We start from the raw sequence: 15,233 nt of genomic DNA, 5'->3' as shown, positions 1-15,233 counted from the left end.
CCACCTAGTTTTGTGTTTCGTGCCTCTGATTTAGTTTGAATTTTATGGCCTTATTTACTTGCATTGCTGCAGTTTAATTACAGACACACACACAAACCATCCCTCTGCTCCTGTTCGCCTTTTAAAATGTTACTATTTAAGATGTATTTCCTTTTCCTATTCTTAGTTCCAAAAATATATTACACATGCTTTTCTAGATTAAGCAGCATGTATCACCATGTGCTCGTCTTCCTGCAGTCTTTCACAACCTTTTGACAAAATTTGGTGCCATCAGCAAATGTTGTATTGTTTTCTTAATTCTTAAATCCCGATCATTTATATCTGTAAATAAGAATTGCCTCAATGTAGCCTTTGTGGAACACTCACTACACTTTCCATTCCAAGAAACGACCCGTTATTCCGATCATTCGTTTTCTGCTTTCCCATCATCTATCTCTGTGACCACGTTATGGGTAATTTCATGCACCATCACCTTTGCCTTAAGTCGCTTATGTGGCAACTTATCAGATGCTTTTTGAAAATCCATATAAAGAAACTCCACTGCATTGCCTTTCTCAATCATCTTTCTTCAAAAGGTAGGTTAAGCAGAGCCTGCCATTGAGAAATCTGTGTTGAATGGCACCAGTTAACTCATGTTTCTCCAAGTGCTTAGCAATTTCATCCAGTATTATAGATTCCAGCAGTTTTTCTGTAACTGAAGGAAAACGAACAGCTTATAATTTCCTGGTTTATCCCCGTCTCTCTCATTTGTTGAAAAGGAGACATCACAGTTGCCATTCTCCAATCAAGTCACAATTTTTCTTTCCACAAAAATTTGGAAAATTATAGGTTGTGTCTATTTTTTCCCCTTAGCTTCATTCAGGATTCTCAGATGTAAACCATCAAGTCTTGGTGATTAATCTACCTCAGGTTTCAGTCACGACTTCACGATCATTTCTTTTAATAATAACCTTGACTAACATTAGTCTATCCAAAACTCTGTCCCATCCTATACCAAGCCTAATTCACCCAGTTACCTATAAAACCACAGGTGTCAAACCCAGACAAGAATATTAATCAAAGGTTACCTCAAATCTACTCAGCATAGGCTCTGACTTTGGATGAGCTGGTTCTCTCCCAAAGTAATCTTTGTTGTACTCGGGACCAGGGTGAGCTCGTTACGGAAGTCGGCAGTTGCCAACTTACTTGACTATATATTTCCAATGTAGTTAAATCAAATTGCAGTGAGCTATCCCATGAACCACTGCAGGTCTTGAACATGTTGAATTGAAAGCCAATTATTTACCCAACACAATTACATTTCTGTAACTGTCTGTGCCACGCTCAAGGCGACTTGTCACATGAACCTGGAGGCCCTCTAGCATGCATTCGTGGTTAAAGAAGAAAATTCAAATTTCCCTTTTGGACCAAGGGTGCATAGCTCAATCTAAATCTATCTTAAGTGATTTTCCAGCATTTTCTGCTTTTTCACAAGTATAAAGTTCTGATCAAATTTACTTTCCATTGTATAGTTTGCAGAAGTGAGGTAAGGACAAATATTAGTCATTAAGTAATTTAAAATATCATCATCATCATATGCAGTCCCTTGAAATCGAGGAAGACTTGCTTCCACTCTAAAAGTGAGTTCTCAGGTGACTGAACAGTCCAATATGGGAATTACAGTCTCTGTCGCAGGTGGGACAGACAGTCGTTGAAGGAAAGTGTGGGTGGGGAGTCTGGTTTGCCGCAAGCTCCTTCCGCTGCCTGCGCTTGTTTTCTGCATGCTCACGGTGATGAGACTCGAGGTGCTCAGCGCCCTCCTGGATGCTCTTCCTCCACTTAGGGCGGTCTTTGGCCAAGGATTCCCAGGTGTTGGTGGGGGTGTTGCACTTTATCAAGGAGGCTGAGGGTGTCCTTGAAATGTTTCCTCTGCCCACCTGGGACTCGCTTTGCCGTGTAGGAGATCCGAGTAGAGCGCTTGCTTTGGGAGTCTTGTGTTGGGCATGCGGGCAATGTGGCCCGCCCAATGGAGCTGGTCGAGTGTGGTCAGTGCTTCAATGCTGGGGATGTTGGCCTGATCGAGAATACTGACATTGGTGCATCTATCCTCCCAGGGGATTTGCAGACATTAGTGATATTTCTCCAGCAATTTGAGGTGTCTGCTATATATGGTCCACGTCTCTGAGCTATACAGGAAGGCAGGCATCACTACAGCCCTGGAGACCATAAGCTTGGTGCCAGATTTGACGGCCTGATCTTCGAACACTCTCTTCCTCAGGTGACCGAAGGCTGCGCTGGTGCACTGAAGGCGGTGTTGGACCTCATTGTCTATGTCTGCCCCTGCCGATAGCAGGCTCCCGAGGTATGGAAAGTGGTCCACATTGTCCAAGGCCGTGCCGTAGATTTTGTTGACCAGGGGACAATGCTGTGTAGCAGGGTCAGGTTGGTGGAGGACCTTTGTCTTACGGATGTTTGCCGCAAGTGCTCCTCCGTTTTGGCTGCCCCCAAAAGTTTGTCACCATCTTCTGCCTGTTCCATGACGACATGCAGGCCTTATGATCCTGACCAACGGATACACCACAGACCCAATCCACATCCAGACCGGGGTCGAACAAGGCTGCGGCATTGTGCCAACCCTCTTCTCGATCTTCCTCGCTGCAATGCTCCATCTCATGCTCAACAAGCTCCCCACTGGAATGGAACTAAACTATGGAACCAGTGGGAACCTGTTCAACCTCCAAGCTAGATCCAAGATCATCCCAGCCTCTGTCGTCAAACTATACTACACGGATGACACTGGAGTCTGCGCACAGAGGCTGAACTCCAAGCCATCATCAACATCTTCAAGGCGTACAAAAGCATGGGCCTTACAATATATGCAACTAGAATGACTGTTTGAGAGTCTGTTGTTCTCGAAGCTCCTTCAGGAAAACTCTTGAAATGATCATCACTTGTAATATGTAATGCACCTGCTTATGAAGCTCCATGTTATGAAGCAGAAACACTTGTAAATACTTTGAATTCCTTTGAAGCCAAATACCTGAAGATTGTCCTCAGCAGTCAAGTATGACAGGCTTGTAGATCATATACAATTGACAAGGTAGTTAGTTGATTGGCTGACATGGCTACATTAATTTTAAGGTAGGTTGCTGAGAAGACAAAGACATTTCTGAGATCTGATGTTTTTTACATTTATGTCAGGCACTTGAAAGCTTTTTATAAACAATGTTCCAGACACAAATTGTTCGCTGTGACAAGATACAAGATTTCACACTGTTGAGGACAATTCACGAAGTTCAAAGAGAATTAGCTAATTATGCTAATGCAAGAGTGATACTTGAGTTCTTTGAGTATGAACAACCAATTTACTGAATACTGATTTTTCTTTTTAAATAATGGCCCAGAATTTGCGGTTGGGATGACGGTGAGCAGTAAATTCCAGTGAATATAAGCCCAGTCGATCCAGTCTTTCTTCATATGTCAGTCCCGCCATCCCAGGAATCAGTCTGGTGAACCTTCGCTGCACTCCCTCAATAGCAAGAATGTCCTTCCTCAGATTACGAGACCAAAACGGTACACAATATTCCAGGTGAGGTCTCACCAAGGCCCTGTACAACTGCAGTAAGACCTCCCTGCGACTATACTCAAATCCCCTCGCTATGAAGGCCAGCATGCCATTTGCTTTCTTTACTGCCTGCTGTACCTGGATGTCTACCTTCAATGACTGATGTACCATGACACCCAGGTCTCGTTGCACCACCCACTTTTCTTAATCTGTCACCATTCAGATAATAGTCTGCCTTCCTGTGTTTGCCACCAAAGTGGATAAACTCAGGCTTATCCACATTATACTGTATCTGCCATGCATTTGCCCATTCACCTAACCTGTCCAAGTCCCCCTGCAGTCTCCTAGCATCCTCCTCACAGCTCACACTGCCACCCAGCTTAGTCTCATCTGCAAACTTGGAGATATTACATTCAATTCCTTCATTTAAATCATTAATGTATATTGTAAATAGCTGGGGTCCCAGCACTGAGCCCTGCAGCACCCCACTAGTCACTGACTGTCATTCTGAAAAGGACTCATTTATTCCTATTCTTTTCTTCCTGTCTGCCAACCAGTTCTCTATCCACATCAATACATTATCCCCGATACCATGTGCCGTAATTTTGCACACTAATCTCTTGTGTGGGACCTTGTCAAAAGCCTTTTGAAAGTCCAAATACACCATATCTACTGGTTCTCACTTATCCATTCTACTAGTTACATCCTCAAAAAACTCTGGAAGATTTTTCAAGCAGGATTTTCCTTTAATAAATCCATGCTGACTTGGACCGATCCTGTAATATATTAGCATGGATAGAGGATTGGCTAACACCAGAAAACAGGGAGTCAGGATAAATGTGTCATTTTCCGGTTGGCAAACAATAACATAAGAATAAGGACAGGAATAGGCCATCTAGCCCCTCGAGCCTGCTCCGCCATTCAACAAGATCATGGCGGATCTGGCCGTGGACTCAGCTCCACTTACCCACCCGCTCCCCGTAACCCTTAATTCCCTTATTGGTTAAAAATCTATATCTGTGATTTGAATACATTCAATGAGCTAGCCTCAACTGCTTCCTTGGGCAGAGAATTCCACAGATTCACAACCCTCTGGGAGAAGAAATTCCTTCTCAACTCGGTTTTAAATTGGCTCCCCCGTATTTTGAGGCTGTGCCCCCTAGTTCTAGTCTCCCCGACCAGTGGAAACAACCTCTCTGCCTCTATCTTGTCTATCCCTTTCATTATTTTAAATGTTTCTATAAGATCACCCCTCATCCTTCTGAACTCCAACGAGTAAAGACCCAGTTTGCTCAATCTATCATCATAAGGTAACCCCCTCATCTCCGGAATCAGCCTAGTGAATCGTTTCTGTACCCCCTCCAAAGCTAGTATATCCTTCCTTAAGTAAGGTGACCAAAACTGCACGCAGTACTCCAGGGTGCGGCCTCACCAATACCCTGTACAGTTGCAGCAGGACCTTCCTGCTTTTGTACTCCATCCCTCTCACAATGAAGGCCAACACTCCATTCGCCATCCTGATTACCTGCTGCACCTGCAAACTAACTTTTTGGGATTCATGCACAAGGACCCCCAGGTCCCTCTGCACCGTAGCATGTTGTAATTTCTCCCCATTCAAATAATATTCCTTTTTACTATTTTCTTTTCAAGGTGGATGACCTCACACTTTCCGACATTGTATTCCATCTGCCAAACCTTAGCCCATTCGCTTAACATATCTAAATCTCTTTGCAGCCTCTCTGTGTCCAAGAGTTTCATGCACAAGGACCCCCAGGTCCCTCTGCACCGTAGCATGTTGTAATTTCTCCCCATTCAAATAATATTCCTTTTTACTATTTTTTTTTTCAAGGTGGATGACCTCACACTTTCCGACATTGTATTCCATCTGCCAAAACCTTAGCCCATTCGCTTAACATATCTAAATCTCTTTGCAGCCTCTCTGTGTCCTCTACACAACCCACTTTCCCACTAATCTTTGTGTCATCTGCAAATTTTGTTACACTACACTCTGTCCCCTTTTCCAGGTCATCTATGTATATTGTAAACAGTTGTGGTTCCAGCACCGATCCCTGTGGCACACCACTAACCACCGATTTCCAACCCGAAAAGGACCCATTTATCCCGACTCTCTGCTTTCTGTTAGCCAGCCAATTCTCGATCCATGCTAATACATTTCCTCTGACTCCGCGTACCTTTCTTCTGCAGTAACCTTTTGTGTGGCACCTTATCGAATGCCTTTTGGAAATCTAAATACACCACATCCATCGGTACACCTCTATCCACCATGCTCGTTATATCCTCAAAGAATTCCAGTAAATTAGTTACACATGATTTCCCCTTCATGAATCCATGTTGCGTCTGCTTGATTGCACTATTCCTATCTAGATGTCCCGCTATTTCTTCCTTAATGATAGCTTCAAGCATTTTCCCCACTACAGATGTGAAACTAACCGGCCTATAGTTACCTGCCTTTTGTCTGCCCCCTTTTTTAAACAGAGGCGTTACATTAGCTGCTTTCCAATCCGCTGGTACCTCCCCAGAGTCCAGAGAATTTTGGTAGATTATAACGAATGCATCTGCTATAACTTCCGCCATCTCTTTTAATACCCTGGGATGCATTTCATCAGGACCAGGGGACTTGTCTACCTTGAGTCCCATTAGCCTGTCCAGCACTACCCCCTAGTGAGAGGTGATCATCTCCAGGTCCTCCCTTCCCACATTCCTGTGACCAGCAATTTTTGACATAGTTTTTGTGTCTTCCACTGTGACGACCGAAGCAAAATAATTGTTTAAGGTCTCAGCCATTTCCACATTTCCCATTATTAAATCCCGCTTCTCATCTTCTGAGGGACCAACATTTACTTTAGTCACTCTTTGTGACTAGTGGGTTGCCGCAGGGATCGGTGCTGGGGCAATCTACATTAATGACTTGGATGAAGAGACCGAGTGTAATGTAGCCAAGTTTACTGATGATACAAAGATGGGTGGGAAAGCAAATTGTGAGGTGGTCACAAAAAAATCTGCAAAAGCATATAGACAGGCTAAGTGAGTGGGCAAAAATTTGGCAGGTGGAGTATAATGTGGGAAAACGTGAGGTTATTCACTTTTGCAGAAATAATAGAAAAGCAAATTATAATTTAAATGGAGAAAAATTGCAAAGTGTTGCAGTACAGAGGGACCTGGGGGTGCAGGTACAGCAAGTAATCAGGAAGGCAAAAATGGAATGTTGGCCTTTATTGCAAGAGGGATAGAGTATAAAAGCAGAGAAGTCCTGCTACAACTGTACAGGGGATTGGCGAGGCCACACCTGGACTACTGCGTAGTTTTGGTCTTCGTATTTAAGGAAGGATATAGTTGCATTGCAGGCTGTTCAAACAAGGTTCACTAGGTTGATTCCGGAGATGAGAGGGTTGACTTATGAAGGTAGGTTGGATAAGTTGGGCCTTTACTCATTGGAGTTCAGAAGAATGAGACATGATCTTATCGAAACATATAAGATAATGAGGGGGCTCAACAAAGCAGAGAGAATATTTCCACTCATAGGAGGAAACTAAAACTAGGGGACACAGTCTGAGAATAAGGGGCCGCCCATTTAAAACTGAGATGAGGAGAAATTTCTTCTCTGAGGATTGTAAATCTATAGAATTCTCTGCCCCAGAGAGCAGTGGAGGCTGGGCCATTGAATATATTTAAGGCAAAGATAGACAGATTTTTGAGCGATAAGGGAATAAAGGGTTGTGGGGAGCGGACAGAGAAGTGGAGTTGAGTCCATGATCAGATTAGCCATAATCTTATTAAATGTTGGAGCAGGCTCGAGGGGCTAGGTGGCCTACTCCTGCTCCTATTTCTTATGTTCATTGAATGGGAAGCATTTTGGGATTTCTTGAGGGTATACAGCCATGTATAAATGCAAGCTCTTTAATGCGAATGGCTAGTCTCTTTCTCAATGGGGGGAACGAAATACAGAATTAATTAAAGGCACTCAGGAAATGAATAATATTTTGGTTAAACCAAAACTGACCACTGTATCCATTAAACATCAACTGAGGGCTCAATGTACAAGGCCAAAGGATATCGCTATATTGTGCCTCACTGAATGTCTCCATATTACATATTGCTCTGTGTGCAAGACACCATCCACAAACCCCAAATTACAATTTTTATTCAGTAATTTTCAAGTTTCTACCAATAGAATGCAAATCATAGAATATGATTTTTCTACTTTGGAATTTTAATGTATGATTGGGATTGTCTTGTGCATGCACAACACTGGTCACACATCGCACATTAGTTAACTCGGCTTCCTTGAGGGGAGGGGTGGCTCAACTGCAATTTGATGTGATGGTGGCCATTTGATTTGCCCATAACTAAAACGGTGAGTGGAAAAGCTGAGCACAACCCTCAACTACTACTTACGAACCCAGTGCATGCATTCATTGAACATGGTCAAAACCGAAAAAAATGTACTTGCATGGTTGCAGATTAACTACGTCAATATCTGCGTCTGTAGCATAACTTGGGAGAAGGTGTACCAGTGGTAAACATACTGCTGCTTGCAACCTGAAAAGCTGGCCCAGATTTTTAAATCGTCCTGAGCCAAATGTCCAATAATCAAATTGGATACTTCAGATCTGAAGTCGAAGAGGAGAAATGAATGGACTGACAGTCACTGGTAGCTCTCAAATAGCACTTAACCAATAAGAAACATGAAATTGGCAGAGGCAGCAAGCTAACCACCGCCAGCATATAAAATGATACATACAACAGCAACACAAAAGCAAAATACTGCAGATGCTGGAATCAAATAAAAACAGAAAATGCTGGAAATCACAGAAACTAACCACTCTCATTGAACTAGAAAATTTAATTCACTTTGCATCCAATTTCCACCCTTCCCTCACCATCACATGGTCCATTTCTGACTCTTCCCTTCCCTTCCTCGACTTCTCGGTCTCCATTTCTGGGGATAGACTATAGACCAGTATCCACTATAAGCACACCGACTCCCACAGCTCTCTGGACTACACTTCCTGCCACCCCGCATCCTGTAAGGACTCCATTCCATTCTCCCAGTTTCTCCGTCGTATCTGCTCTGACGACGCCACCTTTCACACTCGTGTCTCGGAAATGTCTTCCTTTTTCCTCAACCGAGGAATCCCCTCCGCCGTGGTTAACATGGCCCTCGACTGTGTCTGTTCCATTTCCCACACCTCTGCTTTCACACCTTCCCCTCCCTCTCAGAACCGCGACAGGGTTCCCCTTCCTCACCTTTCATCCCACCAGCCTCCACATTCAACGGATCATCCATTTTCACCACCTCCAATCACATCTTACCCTCCCCTCTCAGCATTACGATGGGACCGCTCCCTCCGCGACACCCTGGTCCATTCCGCAGTCACCCTCAACACCCCCTCCCCTTCCCACGGCACCTTCCTGTGCAAGTACAGGAGATGCAACACCTGCCCTTTTACCTTCTCCCTTCCCACTATCCAGGGCCCCAAATACTCCTTCCAGGTGAAACAGCGATTTACTTGTATTTCTTTCAATTTAGTATACTGTATTCACTGCTCCCGATGTGGTCTTCTCTACATTGGGGAGACCAAACACAGCTTGGGTGACGGCTTTGCGGAGCACCTCGATTTAGTCCATAAGCGTGATCCTGAGCTTTCGGTCCCCGCTCCACTCCCACATCTCCGTCCTTGGCCTCCTACACTGTTCCAATGAAGCTCAACTCAAGCTCGAGGAACAGCATCTCATCTTTCGTTTAGACATTTTACAGCTTTCTGGTCTCAACATTGAGGTCAACAATTTCAGACCATAACCTCTGCCCAATTTTGGCTCCCTTCCTCCCCCGCCCCCCATCTTGTGTTTTTTCCCTCTTTGTCTCCAGTGGCAGCTGGTCATTATGCCGCCATTCACACCTTATCTAGACTAACCTTTTTCTAACTTATCTCATTGCCATTTCAATTCGGCCCATCATCCCTTTTGTCTCTCTCATCTCTCCCCCCTTCCATACGATCACAGACCTTCCCTTTTGTCCTTTCAGTGCTCCTTAAGATCTGTTGTTTTCGAACATTCACCAGTTCTGATGAAGGGTCATCGACGTGAAACGTTAACTTTGTTTTTCTCCCCATATAACAGCAGCATTGGGGTAAGAGAGAAAATTAAAAATACATCATAGATTAACATGTTTGACTAGTTTTAAAGTCTTCAGTCTTCAAGACAGGAAAGCACTAAAAGCTTCAGCATGCAAATCATTAAAATGTTCAAAGCGAACATCTAGAAGTTTGCGATGTTTTGAACAGACATCCCATGTAATATTAACATCTAAACTCTCGAGGGGCTGTCAAAACAGATGTTAGAATAGTGAATTTATAAAGAGGACATTCTGTGCCACCTCTTCAAAGACACATACAGAGGAACTCTGCTGAATCTCAATTCAATTGAGGATTCGAAATTGGTTTGAAGTAGATTTGGAAACCAGCAAACTGTAAATCACAACTTACTAATGTCCAGAGGTTTATAAACTGGTTGGTGCTTCACTTGTTGATTAGTAGGGCTACAAATTGCAAACCAAATAAAACTTGTAAAACTAATCATTATCACAACTTTCTCCTGAGATCCAGTCTTTACCACATTGAACCAATTTAATCTACAAAAATTACTTTACTGTATTATATCAAACCTACATTACAACATATTCTTGATCCAACTAAATTCCTGCTACAGTACAATCAAGGTGCTCAGATTTTTTTTGAATTGTCTGAATTTGTGGCAACACTAATTGGAAAGGCAAAAGTTGCCTTCGCAATACCAAACAAGTGACTCTCCCGTTCTGGACCATAACATGGTTCCAGTAAATGCAGAATTCAGGACAATGCCCCACTTATGCACCTGCTACAAAGAGGCTTCCTATCATCTTGCCGCAAGCAGAATGGGCTGCTCTGAAAACTCTGCAATAACCACTTCACCACCATAGTAAGATGCACACTGCAGCAACCTCCAAGTCTGCTACAGTGCCAATATTTTCAATACTGCTTCCATGCATCAGTTTTTAAAAGCTTACATTTTTTTTTTAAGTTTACAGTAATAGACAGAGGTGATAATCTAGCACTACAATCTCCGACACTTTACTGGTTCATTAAAAATATGATTCTAAACTAAATACACATTATACTGCAGCAAAGTTAAAGAATGTTAGTCTGATTAGTTGAGTGTTAAATGTCAGTTAGTTTCGATCAACAATTGCCAGGTTGCTGGTTTGCAGAATTCAGAGCCTCTTACCTTCATTGGGGATATGTGTGACTGAGAAACAAAACCATGTATATTCTCAATCTGAGACAGATTCTTCTCCGAGACATGTACAAGTTCTGGGCCTTTCACCTCATTGCTAATCTGCGGAGAGCTGTGTTCTTGTGGAGATGCATCGTCATCTTGATAACGATACTTCTGTAAAAAAAAAAGAAAAATATGAGACATTAATATAATGAAAGAATTTTAAATACATGCAAACACAACATCAATTCCAAAACTAAACAATTACCAGAAATCTCAAAACAATATCCAGATCATGAATACATCCCTCCAATTTGTAAATCACTTCCATTCTCAAAGGATCATTTAATTGATGCAAACATCTGTTCAACTCACCATTCAGTGCAACAGATCATGAAAATATGGAGCATCATTTTACTGGTAAATGTAAGGCTAATGAAATTATGAATAATGTAACAGTTAAAAATTTTTTATAAAGTATTTTGTTTACATAAAGATAGTTTGTCAACCTTTTAACTATGAATTCAGCAATTTGAAATAATGATTTGTGGGTTTAATAACACCAACAATTTTTGAAATAATTCAAAGTTAAAAGTGTAAAAATTATACTGGCCACTCCAACGTAAGCATGAGTTAGTGTTCTCTTTCGATCACAACCATGCCACTAGTTATGTATTAACATTCTTTAATAGGACAGTAACAATCCTAAAACCATTTTCAGAAGAATTGCTTTTGGACAGTGTTGTCCAACAGAAATTGCTGACTAGTCACAAGTGTACTAGTTTTAGTAGAAAATGCCTATATACACTCACAATACATGTAAATGTAACTTTGATCACCATTCAGTAACTAAGGAAGTAAAGCACAGACAATGATCATACACTCTGCTTTTCATCTTACCAACAAATGTACAAAAAGGTTAATGCACACGTGTGTATGCAGTGCGAACAGGAGTATTGAGGGAAAACATTACACACAGTACTACTCTAGTTATCTCTGCCAGAGCTGCCAATTTGAATAGATTGTACCTGCATGCCCCTACCAACCACAAGCCAGGTACTGCTCTGGCCTATACAGCACTCCAGTAACCAAGGGGGAATCAAGGCACATCACAATACTTTTATAAACTGTACTTAAATCTTAAGTCAATACAAGCAGTTCCTCTACAGAATGCTAATGTATATCTTAGCACAGATAGTTACAATGCAACGCAATCCATAATTCAATAGAAAATATTAAGTCGGTGGCCTTCCCTAAAGTCTACAAGGATATCTAATGTAGAAAATGAAGTGGGGGAACGGTTGAGGCACAGGTAAGACATACTTTGGAACAATTTAAAGTGAACTCTGTAACTAATTATTGTCCGGGAAATGCTGGCCCTGGGTCCAAAGAGTGAGATAAATAGGCTAGATTTTCAGTTTTCAGCAAAAAAGGTAATTTTACACCAAAATTACCATTTTCGCTGCGCCACCGTTTTCAGGCCTAACTTTCAGCCTTTACCTGCATCGGTAAAATTGGTGTTGCACATGGATTCGCGGCGAAACCGCGAGTTTCATCAACTTTAAGCAGAGGTTGGAAGCACTGCAAGGGAGGCCTTGGGGAGGGGACACTTACCTAATAAATCGCTGCAAAATAATTAAATAAAAACTTTTACTTACCTTTTTGCAGGTCTTCATACTGACCCCTGCTCGAAGGGCTGTACAGACAGGTTTGACCCGGTCGGTATTGTGGGCGTGGCGTACGGGTCCCCATGGAGCTGAAAATACGACGGCCATGCAATCCTCAGTGTTGCACGTCGTTTCATATTGATGCTCCTCTCCCCGGCGGTACGAGAAAGCACCGCTGCAAAGAGGGGGCCGAGAATCCCGCTGACCGGGTTTTCGCCACGGAGGATCAAATCGTAGCCAAAAACCCACTTGCAAAGTCGGCCAAAATCTAGCCTTTTCAAACACGGCACTAATATCTTTCACCTTAGTCACACAATCATAAAACACTTGAAATTTTCAGTTCCTCAGCTTTGTGAAAATAATGATTGTAGAATAATCAATAATGCCGGAGGAGAAATTAGAACCGCCTCCACAACAAAGCTAACCTGAATGTGCTTCCTTCACAATCCCTGCTAAAAAAATGGCTGTAAACACTACTTGTTTCATTTCTGGTGTACTCCATGTAGTTGACACATAGGTTCCACGCAGAAGGATTGGAGGTTAAGCCATACAACAATTTCCATTTATATAGTACTATTATTGTAGTAAAAAAAAAATCAAGGCAATTCAGAGGGGCATAATCATACTACCTTTACTGTATTACAGTAAAGCAGAACATATCTACTTCATTATCTGTGACATGATGGACACAGTTTGGTTGACAAACTCCCTTGAATCGCTAGCCTCCTTCTCCAAAGATTTCGAGATTAAATTTCCTTTGAGCTTTCACAACAGAACTTTGACACAGTAACAGTCGGTTTACTTCTCACCTACACAAGTTTGATTACTGTAGATTTAAGCTAACCTGTACACAGACTGACATGCCTCCAATGCAATCCGTTTCCGACAATTTCAGTTAGTACAAAGACATTGTAGGAGGAGGTTAGCTCAAGAGATCAACTGCAAAATTTCAGTACATTTAAAAACAAAAATAGTAAGAAAATAAAACATATTCCTCGAACAATTTAAACCAAACAATGATGAACCATGTCACATCCAAAATTTGAGATTCTTTGCTCTTTGACATCAATTACATTCACTTCCTTCCTGCCATATGCTTGAGGTTTAAACACTAGACTCCACACAAAATGAGGTCACTTCATCTCTTGGCATGCAACACTGCACTCATCTCAACACTACTACCAAAATAGTGCTTTACCCTGAAAGACATTACATTCAAAGTAATCAATACATTACAATTTATTGCAAGGGGCCTCGCCATTAGGACCACCTTTTTAAATGAATGTACTTAAAGAATTAAAATCAATGTAATTTCCTTTACTTTCTGATGTTTGCTTTAACCATCACTTCTTTTGTATAGTAGTAGCAAAGCAAATCAAATGTCAATATCTAAGTTGGATATCCAGACCAAAGTTTCCAGTGTAACAGCGTGGATATCTTGTAGGCTGCCTGAGGGCAGTGCTCAATGATGTGCTCCAGGGACTTATCAGGGCCACCACAGTCACATGATGGGGAGGCTTTAATCTTCCATCGATGGAGAATGTAGCAGCATCGAGCGTGACCGGTTCTGAGGCAGTTGTTGGTTATCCACTGCTTGCGAGGAAGGTTTAATCCTTAAGGTTGTACTGTGGGGTCCTCTATGAGGAATCATAAGTACATAAGAATTAGGAACAGGAGTAGGCCATCTAGCCCCTCGAGCCTGCTCCGCCATTCAACAAGATCATGGCTGATCTGGCCGTGGACTCAGCTCCACTTACCTGCCCGCTCTCCATAACCCTTAATTTCCTTATTGGTTAAAAATCTATCTGTGATTTGAATACATTCAATGAGCTAGCCTCAACTGCTTCCTTGGGCAGAGAATTCCACAGATTCACAACCCTCTGGGAGAAGAGATTCCTTCTCAACTCGGTTTTAAATTGGCTCCCCCGTATTTTGAGGCTGTGCCCCCTAGTTCTAGTGGAAACAACCTCTCTGCCTCTATCTTGTCTATCCCTTTCATTATTTTAAATGTTTCTATAAGATCACCCCTCATCCTTCTGAACTCCAATGAGTAAAGACCCAGTCTACTCAATCTATCATCATAAGGTAACCCCCTCATCTCTGGAATCAGCCTAGTGAATCGTCTCTGTACCCCCTCCAAAGCTAGTATATCCTTCCTTAAGTAAGGTGACCAAAACTGCACGCAGTACTCCAGGTGCGGCCTCACCAATACCCTATACAGTTGCAGAAGGACCTCCCTGCTTTTGTACTCCATCCCTCTCGCAATGAAGGCCAACATTCCATTCGCCTTCCTGATTACCTGCTGCACCTGCAAACTAACTTTTTGGGAATCCATTCCGTATGTCGCAGTTCTTCCAAGCATTTCGCTATCAGTCATCAAGATTGAGGGGAGATCGGTGAAGGGCTTCGACAACGGTCCAAAATGTTCTTCCAAAATTTGAGACGGGTTGGTGGTAGGTCATTCAAGTCGGCCTGGATTGGCATGGTGTAGCGGTTGTATTCACTATAATTACGGCGTAGGTGTGGTGGTGCAATGTTTGCAAGCAGGAGCAGCCACGGTGCTGGTGTCGATAAAAGCGTACCGGTGATAATTCTCATAGTAGAATTCAGCTGGACATTAATGGGTTAGACACACGGACTTGATAGCCACGCTAGAGGGCAGTACACCGACCGCCGTAGAGTGCAGCAGGGCGAGTGTTGCCGTACGGAGGGTTTGGGCTTCTGCTCCCCGGTTTTGTACCACGGTT

General features: G+C 42.6%; 1 protein-coding gene across 7 annotated transcripts in view; it reads right to left on the bottom strand.

The window, feature by feature from the left end:
• The window catches only part of LOC139266063 (disks large homolog 1), a 493,057-nt gene that overhangs the window by 300,850 nt on the left and 176,974 nt on the right, over positions 1 to 15,233 (bottom strand). For all 7 annotated transcript variants that reach the window (XM_070883900.1, XM_070883901.1, XM_070883902.1 and 4 more), the window contains one exon: positions 10,829 to 10,993. In XM_070883900.1, coding sequence (XP_070740001.1) covers positions 10,829 to 10,993 — 165 coding nt within the window. The remainder of the gene's footprint in view (positions 1 to 10,828; positions 10,994 to 15,233) is intronic.

This window comes from Pristiophorus japonicus, chromosome 6, assembly GCF_044704955.1.
Source record: "Pristiophorus japonicus isolate sPriJap1 chromosome 6, sPriJap1.hap1, whole genome shotgun sequence".
Taxonomy (NCBI): Eukaryota; Metazoa; Chordata; class Chondrichthyes; family Pristiophoridae; genus Pristiophorus; species Pristiophorus japonicus.
The sequence above is the reverse complement of the archived record's forward strand: the minus strand, read 5'-3'. Positions and strand labels throughout refer to the sequence as shown.